Raw genomic sequence first — 27,199 nt, forward strand, 5'->3', positions numbered from 1 at the left:
TACATATCACACACACAGTGTAATCGTATATGCAGAAAGTCTAAAAACAAAGAGACATGAGGAGATTAATATTCAGTTTCACAACATACTGTATGCTGTCTGGGTTTTTACGTTGTGATGCACTGATTAGCTATTATCTGATCATTTACCAGCGGAAGAAAGGAAGGGTGTGAGAGGAGAGAAATAAAACAAAAGCACAAGATCGGTATGAATGAAATGGAAAGGGCCAATAACCGAGAGGCAGAAAATCATTTCTAAAATACATTTTAGTGAGGAAGAAAACACGGCTCGAGCAAAGATGAACTAAGAACTAGAGGCTAACTCCAAATACCAAATGAATACATTCTCTTTGTCAGCAGCTAAGCACACAGACCAAAATGTAATTAAATATCTAATTGGGTCAGCAAGATCTGTTCGTGGCTGGACCCCTCCCAAACCACTAGATCCTTTCTGTTCCAGCGGCTCATCTGGAAATCAATCTCCTCTAACAGAGGACCATTAAACTGCTAAAATGCTGTAACAAATACATATACAGTGCTCCTCTGTGGCTGTGGTTTGACTGTTTCTGATCAATATCAGCCCAAAAAGAACAGCTGATCGGAGTGTGTGCAAAGTAACCTGAGGTAAGTGCTTCTGAGGAGCAATACCAATAATTTCCTCATTATTTCATTAGACGCTGCAACGTTGGGTCAAAAACACAAGCTAAAATTATTACTTAATTAATGCAAAAAACTTTATGTGCATATTCAGATTCAAATTCAGATTCAGAAAGCTTTATTTGTATTTGTGAATAAAGTGCAAAGGTAAATAGGAATTACAGGGATTATATATTTGCATGTTTTTGCAAAGGTAGTATGGGTAATAAATATAATAAAATAAATAAATAAAATATATTAAAATATATTAAAAAATAAAAATAAAAATAAAAATAAAAATAAAAAATGTGCATGGGGAAAAAAATAAAGAAATAAAAAAATAAATAAATTACCTGTCCATATTTAGCAGCCAGATGGAGAGGGGTCCAAAAGTTGTTGTCAGCAGGATGAGGGTCTGCTCCAGTCTCCAGTAGCACAGACACCACCTCTCTGTAACCACTGGCACATGCAATGTGGAGCTTCATGGAAACAGAGACAAAACGTAAGCACAGCAAAAAGACTGCAACATCTGACAGACCGAGGAGCGGAGGGACAACTCACTCGCACACACTAACATACACGTGGCCCTACGTACCAGCGTGACCCCATCATCGTTGGGCTGGTTGAGGTTCCCCCCTGTGGCTACGAGCTGCCGAACATCAGACAACATGGTGCTGGGTCTCTGCGTCTTCATGGCGTGCATGGATGCCACATCTACGCCTAAAAACACCAACACTCCAGTGAGACGCTTGAGTTGCAGTACATATTTAGTTGTTGTTCAGTTGACGATTAAAGACACCGTTTGACGTTATAGAAAATAACCATATTTCTCACCATGAATTCAATGAGAATATTGACATTAAAACCAAAGATGGAGCTGGGTAGCTTAGTAAACAGGTAAAAGTGCTAGCTGATCCAAAGCATTTTTATGGAAGATTACGTGCTAGACTATTTTGACTGACCTAAATGATTCAAGGGAATCAGACAGACCTCTACGTGTTCCTCTAACTAACACATTTCCCTTCACACACAGCAGAACGAACTTCGGTTATTGTAATACCGTAGTAGATTGATTATCAGTCAATCCATATTTCACTCAGATAAGCTCCAGGGCTCTAAGTAATGGGACTTTTCCAAACGGACTGGTTGAAGCCGTTCAATCAATAAGTTTGACTTGGTAAACAAATTAGAGCCTCGGGGCTTGGAGGTATTGGAGACATACTTGAGGGAGCATTACCAGAAGAGAATTCAGTCTCCACAGCTCCAAAACACACAGGAAACTAGTATTACATGAAGCATAAGCGACAGCAAGAAGAAACTAGACAATTAAAGGTAATTCAGTTTGAAACTAAAGAAAAAAAAACTCTTTTATTCCCCCTTCATGGCGTAGAGACACATGGACGGTCCTTCTCCACATCACCACACAAACTTGATAGGGAGCATGCAATCAAGTTACTATAGCAACAGAGGTTGGATGAGTCTGTGAGAGTAAGAGTACGTTTCATGGTGGCAAAGCCCTGTGTGCCGAAGGGAGGAGGCAGGGGTGCGTCAGAAGAGCTGAATGCCCCTCAGGGACTGGCAGACAGACAAGTAAAAAATAAAGTGTGGCTGGAGAGTTACAGAATTCGTGCGTGTAAGTGTGTGTGTGTGGGGGGGTGGTGGTGGTCTGAGTCTTGATGAGTTAGCTGTCTGCAGTCCGTAGCTTCCATTTGTCACGTGATCGGGTGCGGGCTCATGTGTGGCCAATGGCAGATGGATGAGGGAAAACCCTTCATCACTGTCTAGATCTGTTTCAGTCCAGCTTCGTCAGCATGGTTCCCGTTCCTCTTTCTCCGCGCGTCTCTCTGTATTTCTTTGGCACGTCTCCTTCTGTCGCCATGTCTCTGCCTCTACCGCTTTCCTGACGTTCCTCTCCCTGTGCCATTCCCGGCCCTCCCGCTGACCTTCTCCTTTCTCTGTGGAATCACAATCTGCCGCCGTTAGGCCCGTGGGCGTTCTTCACCTTCACTCACATACACGTGGAAAACCTCACGTTTACCCTCATGCTAACCTTTCACATCCCAATGCTTCCTAAACGGAAGGTGAAATGAAATAATCATCATGCGCAATTGTCCTCTTTTTGTAACATGGATGTGAGCCACCAGATTGTTGCAGTTGAGCGTAAATTAAACGTGAAACGTCTCGTGAACAAGAGGCAAAGTTTTACCATTTTCCTCCAGGTGCTTTCGGAGGATGTAGCTGGTCTCCGTTCCCTCGAAGGCGTAGTCCAGAGGAATGTTCCCGTTGATGTCTTGCAGCAAAACGTTCACTCCGGCCTTACGAGCGCGGGGCAGAAGAAAAGAAGCAGAAGACACACAAACTGTTTCAGCTTGGGCCATTCATCAGACCTGAATCCATGATAAAGTGGGACTAATTATCTTGGCTTCCCAGCGGCGTCTACCCGAACAGAACCATGGAGATGTTAACAGACAACACAGTGAATTAAAGAAGCCATTAAATAACTGCCTGGGGGTTGGGGCAGTAAAGAGAGGAGGGGGTGCAGTGGTTACCGTTACCTGGGATCGTCTGGGTTAGCGTGACAAGATTAATGTGTGTTTACTCAGCACAGACCCTGCCACAGCAGTTTTCTGTCGCAGCAGGAGATAACACGAGAGGCCGTCCCTTTGGCTCCTTTAATGACAGTTACCCTGACAGTAGCACAGCCGTTGGTCACAGTATAGTTATGATTGATTGCTTCGCGTTGGGGGAACTCTATTGCAGCCATTATTTGTAAAAAATGATGCACCTCTTCAAAATCAGAAAGGTGTGCAAGCCAAGTAACGCATACCTCAGTTGCAGTGCCCTTTTCATTTTTACCCTCCCCTCTTTGGGTTATTAAACATACAAGTGGCGATTGTCAGCAACCGAACCGTGAATTACTTCCTGTTGTTCGACTAAACCATAAAAGATGAGCCTGTGTAACGATCCTAGCTGGACGGGGTCTGATAACAGCGATGGAAGACTCCGAGTGAGGGGCCCTTGTTTAATATTTACAGCTAATAGAATTCTAACTACCCGGTTGCAGTGCGGCAAAAAGAGATTTACGATCTAGTCCTTAGGCAGACAGAGAAGAAAGGGGTGGGGAAAGTGGAAAAAAAATAAAATAAATGGAAAGATGAGGTTTGGAAATGCGAGGAGGGAGCCAGCTGACAGAAGAACACAAAAAGCCGTTAAACTTAATGGTCTTTAAAACCCAGTCAGCGAAACCGCTCGACTGTTTAGCCTAAAAACCTCAAAGCAACATTTAGCCGTTCAATTGATCCGAAACATGTTCTGAGGAATATTCAGAAGAAACATCTTTTCAGCCAAGAAACAGCGAGACATTGCAGTTTGACGAAAGCAGCACAATGCTTTCAGCTCCAGTTATTAGGGAATCTGTTCTAGGGAGGCTTTGCGGTTTCATTGTGCAGCCGTCTGCACGTTATCTACAGGGAGCTGCTTTCACTCACTTATGCGGGTTAGTTAGGGGTTAACAAAGAGAATTAATTAACATTAACAACTATCAGCTGCCGCTTCATGACTATTCATGAAAAAACGTGAAAGCCTTATCACAATGCAAAACGCAGCTTGAAGAGCGAGAGATGAGATGATGAGGGAGTCAGAGGCAGAGCGTATTATTAGAGCAACATTACACCAACTCGGCCCAACCCCTCCTCTACCACATATACATGCATATACACAAACCCATCGGCCCCCTAACGATGTCAAATTTGGACCACTCCATTCATATTCCTGAGATATGAGCTTTGGCCCCGAGCAGTGATGCGCAAAACGTCCTCATAAACCTGACAGCTCCTCTCGGGGCACCTCCATCGATGTGTGTGTGCGTTTTCGTGTATGTGTGTGTTACATAGTGGGTGGCGAAGAGGTGTGCTAACCCAGACACATCACTTCAAGGTCCAGTAAAAGTCAATAGGAGTCTGGCAGGATGAAGTTATCAGTTGACAGAAACATTTATCTCATCCAGTCAGGAGGCCACTCTCATCACTGACCACCTTTACTTACAGCTCCACAAAGTACAGCTTGAAAAAACTTTATGCAATGCTTTCTAAAAAGGTTCAGACTTTACGTTGTACTTTCTGATTTAATCCTGCGACAGACTGATGTAACAAAGGATTTTTTTCATACAAGAGTGAAGCTGTTTTCTTAGAAACAATCACAAGCCAGCAAATAATGTGAAAACAGTACGCTTTCCATTCCCGAGGCTAGTTGTACATGCTCGGACAATAACAAAACTGCTGTTCGAAGGAAACCAATTTCCATTCTGATGCACAAACCTCTGAGATCAACAGACAGATTACGGCGTGTCTTTTGGAAGCATTGTGCTCGGATCACGGTTCCAGAGACATAAATCATGTGTTCGCTTCACATGATAAGAGCTGACAGATACTAACGAGTTGGTGCGGGTTGGCAGTCGCGCGGGCCGGAAAGGGTTAACAAGTTGACTTCTGAACCCAAACGCGACCCGACCGCGATATGATGGATCCGTCTTGGGAAGTGCCAGAGATGGGAATCTGTTAATACCACGCTCCCTGTGGTTCATAATGGCAGTTGTTAAAGCCCAGCGACTGCTAGAAAATCAATAACTAGTAGCAGGCATGTTACGGGAAGCTGTCCCTTGGGAAGTCACTGCAGAGCCGGAGAAAACCTAACCAACACAAGCAGCTTCCATACACTGAGTCGTCCGTCTCATGCACATTAAACGAAACTAAAGGTTTCCATGTTAATCAGTCCAGCTGTCTACGCAGCCAGTTGCTCTCGTGCATGCGTAGCAGCGACTTGGCACTTATTTTTAGCTTATTTAGGCTATAGAAAAAAATATCAAGGCTATTTTTTGAGTCATAAGCTGTAGTTACATGCACGTTTTGTCACTCTTACCTCCTTTCTCTGTGCAACGTACCTTTGTTGCTGTTGCACATTAAACACTAGCAGAAGCTGATATGAGCACATGAAAATTGACTCTATAAATAGCTGAATATTCTTCACAAAATAAATAATCCTTCACGTGTGCCTTAGCAACAGCAATAACTAGGTTTTTCTACGTTTAATCATGAGTTTGCTCACCAGGTTTTGGACTCACACCACAGGGGTGCGCAACAATTACCTGATGAACCACTATCAGATTAGGAGGAGAGTTAGATGATCAGCAGAAAAAAATAAAAAAAAATAAAAAATTTCGACTGGTGTGAAGTGCAGTTTAGTACAGCCAGGGGCTTGCTGTTAATAGTTTGACTTCAAAGGACTCAGAGTTCAGGAGTTGTAAATTCATCAATTGCCAGCATGGAAAGTGGGTCAATTCTACGACTGTACCCCCGCTGGATTTTGAACATATTGGAACAGAGCCTGTTTCCTGTGGATCACATCCTTGCAATATACTCCAGCACAGCTTCAGGGACTAAAAGCTAACATCTCACAGGGCACTGCAATATGAAAAAGGAAAGATGATTCATAAGAACAACAAACTGTTGTTTTTTTTTTTTTACCTTTTCAGTAGTCCCTATAATCCGTGCTGTCTTGAAAGCTAGCCGAACTAGGTCTGCAATTAGTGTGAAGCAATAACCATATGTTTGTTTCTGGGATATTATAATTGATGAAATGAGAAAATAACATAATGAGCCACCAGAAGAAATCCGATTTCATAAGAATCTTGCGGCTTTTAATAGACACATAAAGAAGAGAGTCTGTTAAGGCATCTTGATGTATGCACGTGAGCCAAGTCTCATAAAGTCCTGGCCACTGAAATCAGTACGAGAAGAGTTTTGTTTGGTTATGCATGATAATCCGTTATTTCCACTGTATATATTACACTGTGGTAGTATTTTTGTGGAAACATTTATAAGGACTGCACACCCTGCCATGTTTTCATTTGCTACCGCTAGCTAATCCCACCAGGGTCTCGGTAACGAACATTAACCAGAGCTGCAGCCACAGAGGTTCAGGAATCTGTTCGGGAAATGAGTTGGGGAAGATAGAATTCAGAAATGGCTGGCTCTCGTGCTGTTTGGTGGCAGGAGATAAGAGAATTAAAATTACTGCCAATCCGGATGCAGAGCAGCCATGCACTCAGACTTCTCATCAGCCCCCACTACTTTCCCCACAAGACAGGCTTGGTAACATCTCTGTCAGCAGAAACCACTCTGTTCCTCTGTAGAAACTGGAGACAGGAAATCAAGGACAGTAAAGCAGAGGACGAGGGGAGGGGAAATGGAGAAAGAGATGGTGTATGACACAATAGATTAGTACATATTAGCTGCACTACTCCTTCCTCTGCCAATCAAAGATAAGGGTGCCTGTCAAGCTCCTCCAGAAAGACCATTGTTCCATTTCTCATTAAAATTTAAAGCCGTTATATCCTGATGGAAGATCTCCCACTTGCAGCCGTGATGACACAGCGGTTTGAGAACATAGCAGAAACACTGGGCACTGGAAGGGTCTGTGGCAAAGGAGATCGGTGTCAGAATGAATAAATGGAAGAAAAGGGATACTGCATCTCTATAGGAAATATGGCTTGACGGAAGCTATTTTTACCTTAGCACAGAGGAAGAGCCTCGGGCTCTCCTTTCTTCCCTTGCTGATTATACCAGGAAAAGAAATTCAAGTGTTTATCTTACCAGAAAGAGAAAAATGCACCCCAAGCAAATCTGCACCATTTTGAAAACCGGAACATTTGAAGTATTGTCTTACTTGGTTTGTTTCCTTTCAATCAAACACACAAGCATGCACAAGGGCACACTCGCACAGAAGTAGAGGCAGAGTCAAACAAATAAATAGTTAAAGAACACTTAGCCGTAAAAACAAAAGTGATGAATCAGATTTTAGAATTTCTTAGAAATGTTCTTCCTCTTTCATTCCTCAAGACAGAAATGAGCTCTGTGTCAATACGGCCTAATTTACCAGGAACTGGTTATTTCTCGGTAGTAAATTGGAGACATTTAGTTTAGAATCATTAAATCTGTCTCCCCCTCTCTCATGGTATTGCCCACCATGAAAGCATAACTCACTGCATTAAATTGTATTTGGCTTACATATATCACACACCCCTCTACAAACTAGGCGGCGCGCATGAATTTATGCTTGGAGGAATATTAAATGTATGCAAATATACAAACACTCATATTCATGAACCCAACAGTCCAGAAGTCAGCACTGGCTGATGTGTTCATTCTGCGCACTCGTTGCCTGGGAGCACTTCAAACATGTCCCTTCCTCTCAGGGACACCTCCTTCCTGCCCCGCAGACGGGCAGGAGCAAGTACTCAGGACCCAATCAGCAGAACCAAGCTGCACAGGATTCTACAGAGCTCTAGATTACGGTCAACCCTCCCTGGGTCTAATCAACACTAGCGAAGCAGGCCCAGCCCACTGAGTGACTGGGCTACATATGCATGCCCTCCCCTGCAGCTGGCCCTGTTCTCATTATGGACCCAATCAGTACTACCACAGCTCTTGTCGAGACATCCTCCGCAGAATAGCTTCTCTCTTTGATATCATGCTAATGTGGAATTTCTAAATATTCCCATTTTCAGAGATGGGTTTGTGAGAGAATGGAAAGTTGTGTTTCAGACCCTTGATGACACAGAATCTTTCATCGTTGGAAGATGCATCCTCTTGGACGCAACATTTTTGATGACTAATGCGAACAGAGCCAGTTGTTCAAAGCTAATTCGATGCTAATCCAAAACACTGCGGCTGACATACTTGGAATTGCAAGGATCAACGAGAAAATTAACCACATCAAACAAGTGTCTCCTTGCATGTTTTTTGCGTGAGCCTGAAGTTGTGGTAAGGGCATTGGTGTGTTTCTCACCACCAGCAGCAGCAGCACCACGTCTGCATGGTCACACACGCACGCCACATGCAGCGCTGTCCACTGGTCCTCGTCCTGCAGGTTGACATTCAGGCCTCGCTCAATCAGGAGCTCTGCTGCGAACACGTTGTCGTGGCGAGCACACTGCAGAATGCAAATCACCTCAGTGTTAGTTGGGTGTATTTCCAGAAGCACTGCCAGCTATAAACTGTACACACATTAGTGGTTCAGGGCATATGGAATAATAATTAATGCATGAGTAAAATGGATTGGGGAGAAGTGGGAATAATTATAGTCTTGTATTGCTACAGGGGAATTTGCAAAATGCTGATGGTAAGGGTATGGAAAAGGGTCACCAGGACACCAACATATTAGAGGAGTGACAACACTGTGACACATAATGATATATTATGGATTCAATCTGGGTAAATCCCAGGGAATGTGAGTACATTGCACGTTATTGTTAAAAATGTTTGGGTATATCTTACCAGGTGCAGCAAGGATCCCCCAGAGGAAATGGGAGTGTTGGGGTCTGCTCCCTCCTTCAGGAGTCGCAACACTGCAACGCAATACACACAGAGTACATATGTTAACACCTGCTGTAGGCAGTCTGCTTAGAGGCACGCGCAGCAGGAACAAGCACAAAACCCGATCTGTGCCACTCACTATCAAAACCGATATGTGCCGAGTGTCCTCTGAGTGTCCTTGACGCGTCAGTGTGGATCAGTGTTAAGACTGAGTGTGCGGGTGTTTGGTGGCTCCTCCCTGCAGCAGCGGGTCAAAAAGCCTCTGGGTTTACACGCACTCACATCGCACACTATCACCTCCAGCGAGCCGCACAACCCAGTAACACACTGACACAGATCTACTGAAGAAAACCCAAAACATGGCCAACAAGTTCACACAGTCAGCCTTAAACAGACAGTCGCAGGTTAAACAAAGTCATTTTACTATATAAATTAATGGATTTTGTCAGGGAACAAATGCAGGAGGTAGTGAGAGAGTGTCTGTTGGGGTGTGTGGCAGATAAACAGAGAGTGATGGACAACAAGAGAGGGTAACGAGGGAGGATGGTGGGTGTTGTGGTCATGCACACATGTGATTTCAGTGACACTGACAGCACTAGATGGACACTGACTCACCCCTGGAAGACCTTTATACCACCAAGACAGACACCACTGTCACACACATCCACGCACACACACACACACGGAAACACTACAGTCATTAAGCAAAGCCAACGGCTCTGGAAACAGCAACACTAATTCTATATAATGAACCCTGTTGACGACCCTCCTGAGATCTTAACACTTAAATATTCTTAAGTAACCCACAAGCAGGACATGCGCACACGGACCAGCGTGTTTTAACACAGCAGATGCAGGTAATCTTTTTATATCTGAACTACTAATAAATACATAAACTGGAGGACCAATAGCAATGCCATTTTAAAAAACACAATACGGCCTAAATGACTGAACTAGCCGGTATTAAAATCAGCACAGTCATAATAACAGCTGAACAAGATATTTATGGCGCATTAATATTGAGCCATCTTACACATGGACACATACTATCCAGGCTTCAGCTGGAACAGTTTGACCTGCGCACCCCCCGTCAAAACTAATTTAGTCTTTTTAAACTGCTCTGACATAAATCCTTCCTTTTTTTTTTTTTATTTGGTTTATTTGGTTAAAAATAAAGCATAAATTTGCCTGCAGTACATTTATAATTCAGGAACATATATAACCAGACATTTTAATGTGTAAAAAGACATACAGCCTTTACTTTTGAGACAGTAAATAGCTGTTGCCTTGTGATTACAGAAGCTGCTTTTGAACCTTAAGGTCACTGGTTCAGTCCATACTGTAGACAGTACAAAGATGGACAACGGAACCGCTCCTCAAAAGGGAAGCCAAAGCAAGTAGGGCTCCCCCTGGTGTCTGGCTGCCCACCTCCTCCATGTTAGTGGATAGGACTTGGGCCAAATTAAAACACTAAAATACTTGTCAAATAAATGTTTTTCAAGGATGGTTTCTGTCATTTTAGGTAGTTAGGACCAGTATGTAGGACCAGCTGTAAAAAATAAATAAGTAAATACAGTGTATAATCCAGCACCTCCGTGTAACTGGTAGAGGTAGAGCAGAGCGCGTCTGGCAGAAGTGCGGTCGGGTCTTCGATAACGTGACTCCGTGTGGCTCCACTCTTGGTCCATACTGCGCAGACTCTGGCTCCAAAGTTGCAAGATTACGCCACCCATAGCGACAGTTTGGCCAATGCATGGAAGTGGGAACGCATTGTCTATATTATGTACAATCAATGGTTCAGTTCCCTCTTTGGCTGTGGCTGATGTGACTTGAGCAAGCACCTAAAAACTCCCAAACTGCTCCCAAGGCACCTTACGTGAGCGCCCACTCCCAAGTGCCCAAGCGTGCTCACTTGGGCTCTCTTGGAAATTCCTTGTGTGTGCATATATATATACGTGGAAAACTGAGCTGATTTGAGTGATTGTTTGGAATAATCAGTTTATCAGGAGGAAAAAAAGCTTTTTACAATTTGAATCTTAATTTATTAATTCAGTTTGAGTCAAATCAAAACATCACTTAAGTCAAATAATTAGTTTGAATGAATTTAATTTGTCTATTATCCCAACAATCTTGATCCAGAAACTACAATTTGCAAGCCATCCTGTTTTATCTGATTATCACTATGAGAAACAGATTTTCACATTCCAGAAGCTATGACCAACAAATGTTGTTTCTTTACGACAAATTATGTATACATCAATTAATCAATATTTATTGGTTTATTATTCTTGTTAGTTTATAAATCAATGGATTGACTTAGCAATTCAGAAGCTTTCCAGATGAAGGCATACCAAAGAGGCCAAACGCATAGCGTACGCAGACATTTTTACAGTCTACTAATGGCTTTCAGTGATTAACGGCCTTTAAATGGTTGATGAGGAACAAGCAGACCAACCTTGGAGCCAATCAGGACAATTATCTCCCCATTTCTCAATATACTGTATGGGCTCTGGGCAGGGAAGCGCCAATTAAGGTCCATCTAATTCTTAAGTAGTTACTAGGGAATAGATAATGGTCTTTGTTTCTCGTCTATGAGAAACAGTATATCACAAGGCCGCTCATTAGTGAACCCGGAGAAGCAATTTTAGGTATGTATGCAAGTTGCTTCCTGATAAAGATAAACTATGATTTGAATTTTGGTGCATGCGATTGGCCGGGGCAGTCTCTGGTCAGTAAAACCTCCCATCTGTTGGAGCTACTTAGTGTGAGGCATTGATAGAGAGACCTGTCTGAGTTTTATGGCACATTATTGAATTAGTCTAAGAGGGGTCAAAGGTCAAGATGTACATATTGACCCTGAGGGAGTATAAAAGGAAAACCATTTGTCTGGCTATAGGGCCATTAGGAATCAATAGTACAACACAAGTTGACTTTTATAATGAAGTAGTCACAGGAAATTTTACATGTTTTGTCTTCCTAAAAAATGAAAAAACAAAACAAAACAAAACAAATGTTTTAAATATTGCAGGTAATTGAGCAAAAATGATCAAAGAATGACCATCTTGTGACAATTCAATGTTCTGCTGGGAACCTTTGGAACTGGCATCCATGTGGATGTTACTTAGTCATGTACCACCCACCTAGACCAGACCAGGCACCCCCTCCCCATAGCAATGACACTCCTTGATGGCAGCAGCCATCCCCAGCAGGATGCAGCCTCACACAGGAACACACACAAAAACGGTTTAGGAACAACTCAAAAAAACATGAAAAACATCACTAGGTGTTGACCTGGCCTCCAGATTCTCTAGATCCCAAACTGAATAAGCTGATCCACAGAGGCCCCTCCCCTCAACCCACAGGACCCAAAGGCCCCCACTAACAGCATCCTGTTGCCAGACACCACAGGACACCGTCAGAAGGTCCATGTCTATTCTCTGATGAGTCACAACTGTTTTAGAGGCACAAGGGAGACCTACACAATATTAATCTTTCCTCCCGTTCTTACTTAACAAATTATGTAGATATCATCTGAAGTTGCTGTCTTTTCGTTGCAACATCCCCTCTTCATGTCACCTGCAATCCACAGCAACTAAACACAGACACTCTGTTAAGAGGAAATACAAAGCCTCGTAGTTCACAGCCTTCACATCAGCTTCAGAAGAGCCTTGAAATACAAAAACAAGGACTCTGGATTTTATTCTCCATCTCTTCAAATGGCAGCGCCTTAGGAAGGGATCTCTTAAATGTCTGTATGATTGCAGCAAATAAAGATGAATGACGAAAGAATAAACAGTGTAAACCTGTCTTTAAAATTATAGCTTGACAACGCAATTAGTTCTCAATAATTTCAGCAAGCATCCTAGGCAAACCGGTTGCAACCACAAAGAGAGAAAACCATTAAACAAAATGGACCAAATGTCATTCTTGTCTTGAAGTGCTAAAGCTGCTGGAAATGGCAACCAATCTGATTGGCTAAAGGTGAAAATACGCATGTACCGATAATACTAGAAAGCACGGAGAGCCTGCTGTGTTCAGTGTGTTCAGTTCAGTGCTGAACTACTACTAGGTACAAGTAGCAAAAGGTTGTGACACATGTTTAAAGAGAAGGACAACAGAGTTTATCTCTGTAGTAATGTTAACTGAAGGGGAAAAGGAACCCCGGCTGTAAATCACATAGATTTATATGGACTGAATGATTTATAAACGTACAGGAGAGGGGCTAAAGATACGTTAGTCCCACAGCAACAACGGGCACTTTTTTTAATATGTTAAATTTTTATATGCCAGGTGATGTTTGATCATACGCTGATCTTAGGCTTTGGTCTTGTGTGTGCGTGTGTTGCCCCCCTTTACGTATCAGGAGGTGGCCGGGAGGGAAATGGAGAGTGGGCGCAAAGAAAAGTCGGCTGTCATTTTGTGGAAAATTGCAAAACAGCTGTTCGAGACATATGTGGAGTTTCCATGGCAACCGGATAGGAACCGGCAGATAGAGTGGAAGAGAGTGAGAGAGAGAGAGAGAGTGCAGGATGAAACCTAAATTAGGTATAGATTGACAGAGGAAAGTGGTTCAGGAATCACTATCGAGACTACCAACATATCCACATTCTGCCTCACCTTTAATACCTGATCTCGGAGCAAGTTCACAGTTACATCCATATATGACAAATCATCTGAAACCGAGGTTAATTAGTGGCTTTCAATTTCGTGACATCTTCACCTACAAAACCTCTGCTGTCAGTGTGATGCTGTCCTGAACCTGTATTTGTGTTTAACATCTGAATACAGCTCATCAGGATCTCTCGCCTACACAGAAAATTACAAAGAGCTCTTTACAGTGTTCTTCAGTCTGCACCTCTCAACCCAGGAGCAGGGCTTCAGATATGCTTTCTTCCTGTACCAAACAAGATGACTGTACAGCAAGCCATAGAAATATTATTCTGTGCTGAACTTTATGAAATAGAGTACATAAGATGTGAACTCTGAACTCTGAAAATTAAGTGTACTCTTCTGATTCTTCTGCTCTTCCGTAGCTTACCGGACCATGATATTCTATGAATCTGATCAAATATCTCTAGTGCACTCTCAATCACATTGCATTATTGCCAATTTTCTTCATACGACAACCAGACATGCTGTATTCTCTCCATGCTAAGCATCATTCCTTGTCAGCCCCGCATGAGATTCCCTTCAAATCCCTCACCTTTATAAATGCAGCTGTCTCTTTGGCCCTCATCACGCAGTCATAGCCGCACGAGGGACCGTCTCACCTCAGTGCCCCATGTTTCTGAAATGAGCTTTGACATTTTGCCTTTGGTTTCAATCCTGAAAACAAAGGGTGCTGTAGAATTTTCCAATAAGGCTCAACTCTAAATGCAGATCGTGAACAGGCCTCTCGTGCACAATTGTGCAGACATGAAGTGTGGTATTTTACAGACGTCAGTCTATGTAATAACAGAATACATGCCAGCACACCAGGGTGATAATGCCTTTTCACACAAGAATGCATTTGACAAAGTATTTTAAAGTGCCACTTTCGATCAAAGAAGTGCAAATTAAAGGGGAATTGCCATTTTTTACAACCTGGACCTTATTTCTGGCATAAAATACAATCGTTTACTCACCGTTATAACTTTGGTGTCATTTGGAGTCGTTCGGAAGATATTTAGATCCAGCGGAGCACCACATATGGCCATATAGTGGGAGTGACTGGGGCACCGAAACGCAGCCTCTAAATAACGCATTATCTGCCGCGAAACTCGTTCATTTCACCAATATTTTGTTATGATACGCTGGTGCTATTCCCCGTTGACTCCAGAGTTACCAGTTATCTATTCGCAGATGCGCAGCGGTTTTGTTGTTCTTTGACCAGCTGTTCCTCTCTCTGCCTCCGCATCCTCCTTTCATCGAGCTCCTCATCCACATACTCTGGCTCAAGACGGTGAGGACGTCCATCATAAACAAAGTCGTCGTCTACAACTTCAGAAAAATATTCAGCCATGTTGCAAAAAATTTGTAGTAGCAAGTGACTGGTAAACAAGGCGACCATCGCGGGTGCGCACGGCGCTCAGAGATGACATCATCCAGGTCAGAAGTTAGTAGGTCAATCTACAGACCCCGGATGATGATAACAGGTAACTCCGGACTCAACGGGGAATAGCACTAGCGTATCATAACAAAATATTGGTGAAATGAACGAGTTTCGCGGCAGATAATGTGTCATTTAGAGGCTGCGTTTCGCTGCCCCAGTCACTCCCACTATATGGATATATGCGGTGCTCCGCTGGATCTAAATATCTCCTGAATGACTCCAAATGACACCAAAATTACATCGGTGAGTAAACGATCGTATAATATTCCAGAAATAAGGTCCAGGTTGTAAAAAACGGCAATTCCCCTTTATTCAGCCTTTCACTGTAGAATCAAAGGTCAAAAGATCTTTTAATCAGAGTTGTATTGTACTACAATGGATACTGCACACTGTAGAGCTGCACTGCAGCTATAGTGTTCCTTTCAGCAATTATTGGTAAAGCTGTTGGCCGTTTTTTTGCTCTCTCTTTTTCTGCTGCTTAAAGACTTCTCATAAAATCCAGCCTGCAGACTAACAGGAAAAGGCAATTAAAGAAAATTGAAACTGCAGAGTGAATGTGTTTTAATCCGTTTTCTAGGTTGGTCATATTTGGGGAAAAAGTGTGATTACAGACCTCTCTTCCTTCATGTTGTGTTAATTAAAATACTCGAACATAGAAAGAAAACATCTAAATTGAATTTTAACTTCAAACTGAGCACCGAGTTCACAAAGTACTTTCATTTTTCACGCTTTCCTACATCATTTGCTCCCTCTCACATTAACCCGGCCAAACCACTGCAGGGACCCCGATGAGTCATCAGCTGAACCAGAAGTTTAATATTAGAAGCTCAAATAAACTCTGCCAGGGAAACTTTTCGATGAACTGTCTGATGACGCAGCTGACATTAAAGGAGCGCCATGGGGTTTGAAATGGGATCGCAGCAAAAAGACATCGCGACATCTCTGGGTCTAGTCCTGTCACAAAATGACAGGTATTTGACATGTCTTTAATCCCAGCTGGGTATATTGCTGAGAAGCGTCAGTATATTCCTGTAACATTCATATTCACTTATTTCTCTATCGTCCTTTCCTGTCTGGTTTGAGTTTCACCATCTGTGGAGATTAAATATATGGATGGAAGGCTAAGAGGTAAGTTGTACATAGATTTTCAGCTTCAGCTGTATTACTTTGACAACAGGGGAATAGTTCCTTTGAAAAACAGAACAAGAAAGATATTGCTTCTTGGTATATCTGGGCATACACTGTTCAGACACTCATCAGAGAATAGACATGGGCTTTCTGAGGGTGTCCTGTGGTGTCTGGCAACAGAATGTTGTTAGTGGGGGCCTTTGGGTCCTATGGGTTGAGGGGAGGGGCCTCTGTGGATCATCCCAGAGATACTTGATCAATTTGGGATCTAGTGAATTTGGAGGCCAGGTCAACACCTTGTGATGTTTTTCATGTTTTTGTTTTGTTGTTCCTAAACCGTTTTTGTGTGTGTGCCTGTGTCAGGCTGCATCCTGCTGGGGATGGCTGGTACCATCAAGAAGTGTCATTGCTATGGGGTGGGGGTGCCTGGTCTGGTCTAGGTGTGTAGTACATGTCTAAGTAACATCCACACGAATGCCAGGTCCAAAAGTTTCCTAGCAGAAGGTTGCATTGTTACAATATGGTCAGTGTTATTCACTACTCCTGTCTGTGGTTTTAATGTTGTGGCTGAGCTGTGTATATATAGTGTTGGTCTAAATAAACACAGCTTCACGCTAGACCAGGATAATTTAAATGTATCTCAATTTATTACAGGTCCATCTTTTCAAGCCAACAGGACAGATTAAACTGCTTTGCTGCACTGATCTCATTTAAGACCAAATGCATAGCTTTATAAAAACTAAGAACAACACATATATTATCTGCACAGCACTGCACATAATATATGTGTTGTTCTTACTTTATGTACCTTAAGCACGCCGTGTTTCAGTTTTATGAACTGTGTCTAAAGCAGTGCACCAGACCGCTGCACAAGAATGAAAGCAATTACTTTTACCTATACTTGCTGCACTTCCTCACTGTGGAGAACTGATGAGAGTCCCTGTGCTGTGGCCGCAGGACGGATCTATACACGCTGATCGATAATGAAAGGTGGCTGTTCAGAAAACCGTTTGGGTATGTGCATGCACTCACACATACACGCTTAGACAGGAACTGAACCACTTGCACAGTAATTACACTTCCAAAAAGTGCACACTGAGCAGATCACACAACATGAATGCGGAGACCGGGGCACAATCCCACCAACAACAGTTCTGGTTGAGTTTGGTGTCACAGCTGAAAAAGACAAATGCCTTTGGTTATGTGGTCGAGGCGATCTTTACAGCCAGTAGGAAAAAAAAATGGCTTCACCTGAAGACTGTGCTGAATAAAAAACGACTACACAGCAACAAGCCACTATAAGACTGACACTAAAGACTTGTTTGTCTATGTAAAGTGTGATTAATGCACAAGAGGAATCAGGATGCAGTCTCAAGAAGACTGCAAATCTGGAGGTAATGAACTTTCAGTGCTTAAGAGCATTCTTAGAGGTAGACATTTAGTGCCAGTAAAGTCTAAACTGCACAGTTCTTACAAGATGAACCATTCATCACCATTTATCTCAGGATAAGTCCCATGATGGTGTGCAGGTGTTTTGACTGTTCTTACAGTCGCATTAGATAACTCATTTCAACGTAGATTGATTTTTGTGGTAATCCTCATCTAAGTTATAGCCACAAACACAAAATGCCAACTAATATAAGTATTTCAGGTGATAAATTGAAAACATGATTAAAAAAACTGATTATAGTTTTCATGGCTATAAGGACGACAGCTGCTGCTGTTCCACTTGCCTCTCACTTTTATGAAGTTAAAAGATTGGTTTGGGAAAAGCAATTTCACCAAATGTCAAAAAAGTAAGTGAGCCAGATGTTTGCATATGACGGATAGGGATGGAGACGGGAGATGAGCTGTAGTGGACTTCAATCTAACTGCAGGCCTGTGGGTTATTGATATTTTTTTCACCTTAACCCTGCCTAACCCAACGCTGTTTCCTGCTGTTATTCAATTTTTTTTATTTTTTTCCCCCCAATTTTTCTCACTATTGTTCACCCATCCCCCCTTTTCTTTACCCTTTTTCCTCTCTATCTCATTGTCCTTCATCTTACTTCCTGTACGAGATGGCTGATAAGAAAATAAATCCCTTTTTGACTGCGCATGCGTATATACTGTATGTGTGCGTGATATCCCTGATTACATGGCCGCCTTTTCAGCAGAGTGTCAGCAGCTGAGTTTCTATGAATCTAAAACCTGAAGTCAGCTTACAAAAAAAAAAAAAAAAGGCTTTAATTAGGACAGCATCAGTCCACCCAACCTTGCTGTCTGGCTCTGTTTTCCTCCTTCCTTTTGCTGTTTTCTCTTTTAGTTTGCTTATCTTGTAGTCACGATTTCTTGAAAAGAATAATGAGTCCTTTCCATTTCTTCTTCTTTTTTTAATAACCCATCATGGTCTGGGGGTACACGCTACTGATAATTTAAAACAAATTAAATTGAAACAGTTTATCCAAGACAACAGCAATGTTGAGAATATAATTGTCAGCTATGAGGCGTTTATTGACACAGTCTGTCGGTCTCATTACGCACGTCACTCTTGGTGGAATCCATGAGATTAAGTCTTAATGATAATACTGAAAGCATAGCAATTATCAATAAATTGACATATTTTTCCTATGGTATTTATATCTGTAATAGATATGACAAAACGGCTTGAACGACTGAATCAAGAAATTAACAGAAAGTTAGCCACTGTCACACATTCCTGTTTAATATTTCTGCTGCAGTGTCCTTTCCAAACAAAAGAGGTTAGTTTAAATACCATACTTCAGTCTCTCCTTGCAGTGCCTGCTAGTACACGTTCCCTTTTCTATTAAATTGTGCTTGTATTAAGCGGAAAAGATCTAAAATGTTCCCACATAACTCTAGGGAAGGCCCAGGCCTGAGGCAAGTCTTATCCCTTTTTTTCAAAAGAGAGACCAAAGCAGCAATGGTGAGAAAAACAGTTCACTCAGAGCACCAGAGTACACTTGTTCCATTGTCAAGATGTACCAAGAACTGATCCACCTAAAACAGTTGATGCAGAAATCTACTGAAAAGAACAAGACAGGCCAACATGACATGAGCAGACAGGCTTTTAGGCAGACCCTTGACACACTTGACACTTGGTCCCTCATGCTGGGACTTCTGCGCATGAGTCTACTACTTCGTTTAATCTAGATCCAGTTCTTGCCTTGAACCCCGGGTCAGAAGGCCTTCACGATGCAAAGCCAAAATGGCAGCCTGGTGCCAGTTCAGTGTCATGGTTGAGCTTGGACGATTAGGCATGGGGGGTATCTGATTCATACCGAGCCAAGGAACCCTGTTTTCAGGCTGGCTGTTGCAATGGCACACCAGCTGCTCTCACGGACCCCAGCTGAATCTCACTGGCTGCAAGGGAGCAGAGATTAACACACTGACCTGTAAAGACTGCTGGTAGCCCTGGCATGGATACATTCAGACAACTGGGTAAGTGACTGGCATAAACAAAAAGAAAGGCCGTGAGATGGCTGGGAAATCAGTGCACTTAGGAAAATGTGAAGTCCCTTTAAATCTCATGAGTTTATTGAACTACGTGGCAATCATCGTATTTTTGCTGGGAGACAAAGTGGAATCCTGCTCATGCCCACGGCCTGAGAGCAGGTGCAATTTATAGTCTGAAAAGCTTGAAGTAGCTTTCCTCCGTGTGACAGCGGATAAACGAGCGAACGAGGACTGCACACAGATACACTGACGGAAACATTCTCAGACACAAAAGGGGACACAAAAAGGCACACAGTGGATCGCTTTGCAGTTTTACAGCCTCTCTTTTTAGGAAGTTATGGACAAGGGTACTTTCAGCGTATTGGTTTACTCAGGTAGTCAGTCAGCGCATTTGAGCCAGAGCTTATTGCACAAGGAATGCAGCAGCGAGAGGAATCATCATTCCAGTGGAGAGAGGAAGAGGCTGCAGCTGCATTAGCTTTGCAAGAGAAGTAAGCAAAGTGTGACTGGTGGTGCCTTTTGCTCAAATTTCCAACAGAAGGTGAACCATTCTTCTGCCGTGATGAGTGCGGGCTGTTTTTGTTGGACACTGTTGTTGACACCAACCCTGAAGAAGACCATGTTTGTCTTACAACACTGTCTTCACCCACATAGAGGTGGTCAGAGACCTTCTCCAAGATTCCCCCCAAAAAGGACTAAGAGTGAGTAATGTTACATCTACAGATTATTTGAGCGGTTTCTTGTTGCACAGATGTAATCTAATCATTTATTTTTCGTTCTGGACAAATAGTAGTAGAAGAAGAACATTATTTCAGATGTCTAACGTACACAAAGCTGGAAGACATACCTGGTTTGAAACCTCAATGAGCTGGGTAGGGTTTGGAGACTGAGAGTGAGTAGCTCACATGCAGTGCATCCTGGTAAGCACTGCACTAACTGAGGAAGTCATTGCTTCACTTTACTGCAATTCCCATTAAACACTGACTGATTAACCAGTGTAAAAAGTGACAAATTTACACATTATAATAACACAACAATTCTGATGCCATAAAAAAAGGTGTTAACCGTCTTTAAATGCTCCACCGACGATTATTTTCAAGGTCACATGCGTTTTTAATAACAAAATTAATTCAAGCACTGGCAAGCCACCAATTGCTTGCTCAACAATGCCCAGGATTCATTGTTCCCGGGCTCGTAATAAAACATGGTAATATGTGTTCTGATGCATCACTTGGTTTTATGCTGGAATATGAAATCACACATCCTGAGCCCACAAGCACACTGTTATTCACAGCTGTGTCATCAGGGCAACCAGGCAAGAAGCTGTGTCATGTATTCTGCTGATATTTTTGCATTTGCTAATCTTTAAAGAACATTTCATCCAACCGTCAGCGGCGCAGAACAGGCGCGGGTGGAAGACAACAAAAGCAAACCTGGAGTCCAGGACAATTATAGTTTGCTCCCATCATCCGACATCATCATCTCTGGTGAGGTATTTGTGTCTCTGAGAACTGTTTGTATCAGCTTAAGAGCTTCACTCTGCTCTCCTCAGTCAAGTGGGCGACTTCCAGCAGAACAAATCGTGTGACTTGGAGCAAAGCAGCACAAAAGCAGCTGCATATGTGTGTGATTGCGTGTGTCCGGTAGGTGACAACATGAAAAAAATCTAGAAAGCAGTCGTCTACATACACTATATTACAAACACACAAACCTTCTTTGTCGTCATGGCGAATGACGGCATCTTGTATGACGTCGGCGAGGCTGAAGCGGACGCGGTGCTTCTTCCGGTGGGTGGACGGGGCTCGGACCTTGATGCCGCCTTGCTGGCGCTGAAGGCTCTTTTCCCTCTCATAGTACGCCCTGATTTGGTCACAGCGCATCCTCCTGACCAGCCGCTGGCGCTGGCCGAGGGGGAGAGACTCCAGCAGACACTGGTCTATCTCCATGTTTTGACGAAAGACATTACATAGTTGGAAACAGCCTGGTGGGAATGAGAGAAAGGCAGAAAAAGAGATAATGATAAAGACGTTCGGTGGCAGAAAATAACGTAGTGGCAAAGAAAACAAATGAAATATATTCACACGAGATCTGAGTCCCTAGTATTTCCTCCACATTGTTTGATACTGAGCTAATGAGACAGGGCTCGTGTGATAAAGCACACTATCGCTGTCAGGTTCACCTTCAGGCTGAAACGTGTGACTGGGTTATTGTTTTGTGTTCACGCAAGTGAGCTTTCATGTCTGCATCAGCAGTTTGCCCAGTTGCGTGTGGGCCCGCCGTTTAGCATATTTACTGTAAAGGATATTTGCTGTCGGTTTAGCCCTGCGGCGGGTTGAGTGAGGCGTCCCAGCGCTTTATGCGTTGCTTGTCCTGTCCCACCAGAGTGTAGCAATTCTCCTGACTGTGCATAATCTCCCCGCTTCTCAGTGGAACTTAGCCAAACAGATCTCATCACGAAGCAGCTGCCGAGCCTATTATGGTCTGCTCAGGTGATTAAGATGTACATTGACTGTGCAGCAGGTGAGCTAAGAGCGAGATAAGAGAGGGTTCAAATATTACATGCAGTGAGTTTTAAGTTTAAAGTAGTGTGAGTGCAATCTGATAAGAACTCATAATTTGACAAATTCAGGTCATAGTCAGCCCAAAGGACCGGGAAAATAAAAAGTCTAGACGAGACACGACGTTGCAGAGATGACTGCATGGTGTGTTTTTCTTCAAGTCTCCATGGCTCGGCTGTCTCTATATCTCATTCCTTCTTTTATCAGACTCAAAGCCGCTCTTTCGTTGCTCTTGTCTTTCCGAGCCCATTTTGTTATCATTCTCCCCTCCTTGGAGCATTTTTTGTCTGTTCATTGATCTGCTTTAATGCAACACTTTTTCCTTTTTGTCTCGCTCCTTTCTCCTGAGTCTTTTAGTATAACCGAGCCCACGTTCTCTGTTTACTAAGCATTGCATTAGCGGGATATTTTTGTAGCGGTGCGTGTTGACCAAGCCCCTCGCCTCTTTCTCGCCACTTCACCATTTCTAGAAATATCCCCGAATACTACATCCAGACGTTTGACTGATTTGTCACATTTTACCACCAAGTTAATGCAAAGAGTGGTTTTAGAAATGGTAGCCAGAGACGTAGCCGTAGGCAAGGGGATCTGGGCAAATTGAGGGCAACCTATCCGCAAAAACGTCACAGCTGTTTGTATTGTCACATTAATAACAGCAGCTAGATTTGGAACCTGGTCAATTGTGTACCCACAGCCGCTGAGCAACATGTAGACGACGTGGAGAAGGCAGGAGAGTTGCGGATTTTAGGAACTTGGCCGCCAGTTCTGCAGACACTCACATATTCACTCAGCCTAGGAAGAGTTTTGAGACAGACCCAGCGAATCTCTTAAAAACTAAATTTTAAACTGCACACTGCTCTCTCGCATTGCCTGGAAAGCAGGTGAACTCTTCCCACAAGCTGTCACCATCAAGAGAGGATAGTCTGGCAAGGTAGATAGCTGAGTTCTGTGTCAGACTCAACACAGTATGTCTCATTGTTGAAGAGGAAACGGCTTCTATTGAATTCAAATCACAAAATCTTCTCTTTGAGAAATACTAGCTGACAAACCATTATTTTAGCTGCTCAGGAGTATACTCCTGGTGCATGATCTCATTTGCATTAAACAAGTGTTGCACTCGTACCTCACATAAGACACTATTGTCCTTAATATTATCAGAAATATGCTCGTATCTGATGGTAAGCTAATTAAAATAGTTTCTAGGATAATACACGGTGTTTTATGCCAAAAAACAGAAGTGGTGCCAATGAGCCTGGCAATGGTGCTGGCATCTGAGAGACGTGGCGTGAAATTTGTGTCTGAAGCTCCACTTCGGGCAGCGTTAACGTTCAGGGAGGGTAAAACAACATAAAAATAAAAGATGTTCCAAACTTGGCCCCAGGGGACACCAGCGTACCGACGACGGCCTGAGTCTACTTTGTACAGTATTCAGCCGTTTCTCATTCGCAGGGGGCTGAGGTGTGTTTTCGGACTAGATCTCTATCAGGCAGAGACAAAGACATCCACACACACACACACACACACACACACACACACACAAAAAGGCGCTGCTGTGTTTTTATGCGATTTGTATTCGCTGTTTGATATAGATCCACGCATTCATTCAAACACCTGCCCCCACCCCACCCTCTTGCCACACACACACACACACACACACCTCCTGCACAATACACCAGTGCCATCTGCTCTGGTTAGACATGTAAAAACAGTTCTTTTATATTCAGGTTCCAGACAAGAGGAGGAGGAGGAGGAGGAGGGGGTCATTATTACACTGCTCACGCCAGGTGCTTCGACTGTATTTTATTTCGGGAACTTGGCTGCCAGTTCTGCAGACACTCGCACATAAACAGAGAAACACGCTCAGCATAGGCTGCTTTTTCTAATATCACACGGCTGTATTTCTCCACAGTCCAGCATCCTTCCTGGCTCGCTCTCTCATCTAGTCTCACATATTTCTCCCCTACTCTTCCCTTCAGTCCTTTATATTTGTCTGCGTTCATTGTGCTTATATGGTAGAAACCTGGCTAAAACTACATAGATACCCGCTCCTGGTGCATTAAGCTCAAAGTAACTGCATGCACACACAGCTTGGATAACTACTGTGAGTACAGAGCTCAAAGAAGTGAAACAAAAGCAGAAATTGGTCACAGTTTGAAGTTTGATGATACTGTAAACTATTTTTTCACCGTGACTTGTCTTCCATTGGCTGTTTAGTTTTAAACTGTGAGAGAATGGACACGGGCGGCACACAGGAGTGCACACTCTACTTGGTAAGTAGCGGTAGAAACAGCAGCTCTGCCGGTTCAGTCACACAGATGACAGCAACGTGAACGCCATCTCCCTCCATGCCCTCGCTGTGGCTGCTATCCGTTACCCGTTCCTTGGCCTGGCTGGCGTTTAACCTTCACTCTCTTTGCCACCTTCATACATCACCTGTTAGGCAGATTTCAAGGCCCCTGCACACAATGGACGTCCCATGAGGTGACACACTGGCGCGGACACGCGAGACATTAAAGTGTATACAGTGAGTAGCAGATGGATTAAGAAAATTCTGCATCAAAAGCAGCAAACCAACCTAAAGTAAAGAAACATTATGGTATTAAAGATATTTCCATGAAGCGATACTAATTCATTTGACTACTTTCATATGTGCTTTGAGGTTCAGTGCATGCACATGATGTTGTATTTTAAAATAAATCTGTCGCACCTGATTTGTCATAATCTGCTGTATGCAGTGAAGCTAAATGCTTTATAAATACAAAAATATTGACTGGTCTAGCAGATCATCCCCAGGAGCATTTCCTTATTTTGACTGTAACATCAAAAATCAATAAGAAAGAATGGGAATTCACCCAATAAATGCTCGGAACTCCATTTTTCGACGTGAAAACAGCGTGCAGATCCGCCTCAGCTTAAAGCACCTGCAACCATACCCGCTCAAATTGTTCAAATTCTTTGTCAATATTTGCACAGAACCACGTCCAGCAGCACAGCGCCCCAATGCACCAAACTGGTCAAAGAAAATAATTATCGCTCCTGTTGGATGAATGGCTGTGAACGAATGGATGATATACGAGTGAGAGTGGGGAAGGACAGAAGGGAAACAGGGCTGAATGAATGTGAGAGGGATGGAGTGAGTGGAAACATATAGAGAGAGACGGGGAAAGCTTTCCTCTTGTGCCATCCCATCTCCTGGCTATCAGTTATTGATTGAATGTAGAACATCCCGTGCAGGCTCCAGCTAATAACACTGACAAGGCTGCAAGGGGTAGTAAATTAGAAAATAGCACACACACACACACACGTACGCAAACACACACACACACGTACAGGATGCAAACTGCAGATGCCATAAATGAAAGCTGTGTAGCGGGGAGGGATGGGGATGGATGAGGGGGTGAGACAGGTATGCTTCTCAGTGTCAAGGAGAGACTTTGACAGCCTCTGTCACCTCTATGATTGAGCTCACTTATCTGTCCTCTTTTTTTATTCTCCCTCTTTCCTGTCTTCTTTGCCATTACCTCAAGAAATACCAGCATCTCTTTCCCCCCCCCGTTCCTCCGTGAATCCGCTCACCACTCTTGGCCGCATTCCTAATATGTCACTCATCCCGTCCTCACCTCCTTTCCATTTTCCAGTCCTGCCATTCCCTCACTCTCTCCGGCGCTCCTCTAAATCACCCTCGCTTTCTCTCCATCTGTCCCTCCCTCTCCCTGTGAAACGACTTTCTCTCTCCGTCCGCCTGCTACTGTGTTATGGGCATGCCAGACGCCCGTGGGATTTAAATGTTTGTGGGCTCAATGTCATGTTTCATCTTTCACCCCCTTTTTTTGCTGCTACCTGCCGCATCCACCGGTCAACTTCACACATCTGCGGCAGCTCTCTGCAGCAAGCTCACACACCCACCTACTGCACGCACACACACACATGCACCAATAGCCATTTGAAGTTTAGACTCTGCTGCAGCAAAAGAACCCAATTCACATACAGTATGACATCCTGCATATATATATATATATAGATATATATAGTAAGTGCTAATACACACCCACGGCTGAGGCAGACACGAGTACACTTGCATGCATAAATATCAAGCTGCTGAATGGATACTTACAACATTTGATGAAATGGTAGTGAGACATTTTCTGAGTATATCAGACTGTCCGCCAGTCAAATGGAAGGGCAGAAAGGTAAGCAGGGAGTCAGTGAGTCAGGCAGGCAGGCGGATAGATAGTAGGCAGCTACAGGTTCCGGATAAACTAACTAATGCAGAGCTCGTAACCGGCACGATGCATTATTAATCTGGCTCCCTGCATGCTATCCAAACTCCGTTCCCCTGTCTGCATTATTCACCAGCAGCAGTAGCAGCTCCGGTTGCAGCCCATGCAGCATCTACATGCACACACTCCCTGACTCCCTCTCTTTCACACACACACACACACAACCGCGCACGCACACACTCCCACACACACACACAAGCAGACACACACTCCCTCGGTCAACCCGTCAGCAACGAGGGAGCTGCGGCTGTTCCTAGCTCTTCTCGCCTACAGCCAGATCACCGCCGCTCAACGTCTTCCCAGCCATAGCCGACGCACGTGCTCCACTGGCGTCACTGACTGACAGCCGGCTCAGCCCTCCTCCCGCTCAACACACCCCCAATGACGCAATGCTCTTCACCTCCTTACACACACCCCTCGCGGTGTCTTTCTTATCGCAAATACACACACACACATGCAGTGACTCATACAGATGCACACATCTACCGACTATCCTTCGCTCATTGAGTCAAAAAAGGGGGATTTTCATCGAGCATCCTTACATGTAACAGTCAAAGACAGAGATGAGGAGATGGTAAGGGAGGTTATTCGGGAGCGCAGATGAACAGAAATTAGAATGAAAAAAAAAAACAGAGGGGATGCAGATACAGCAGGGGGAGCAAGAGAAAGAGAAACAAGC

At 43.5% G+C, this 27,199-nt stretch overlaps 1 protein-coding gene across 1 annotated transcript in view; it reads right to left on the reverse strand.

Annotated features, from left to right (window-relative positions):
- The window catches only part of myo16 (myosin XVI), a gene marked incomplete at its 5' end in the record, with an annotated part of 75,581 nt that extends 49,199 nt beyond the window's left edge, over positions 1-26,382 (reverse strand). Inside the window, 7 exon segments of the mRNA XM_084545362.1 lie at positions 989-1,114; positions 1,231-1,355; positions 2,842-2,950; positions 8,481-8,624; positions 8,969-9,039; positions 21,394-21,663; positions 26,355-26,382. Of these exon segments, the coding sequence (XP_084401488.1) occupies positions 989-1,114; positions 1,231-1,355; positions 2,842-2,950; positions 8,481-8,624; positions 8,969-9,039; positions 21,394-21,663; positions 26,355-26,382 (873 nt within the window).
- Positions 26,383-27,199: the final 817 nt, after the last annotated feature.

The sequence above is a fragment of the Chelon labrosus genome, assembly GCF_963514085.1.
Source record: "Chelon labrosus genome assembly, chromosome: 5".
In the NCBI taxonomy this organism is placed as follows: domain Eukaryota; kingdom Metazoa; phylum Chordata; class Actinopteri; order Mugiliformes; family Mugilidae; genus Chelon; species Chelon labrosus.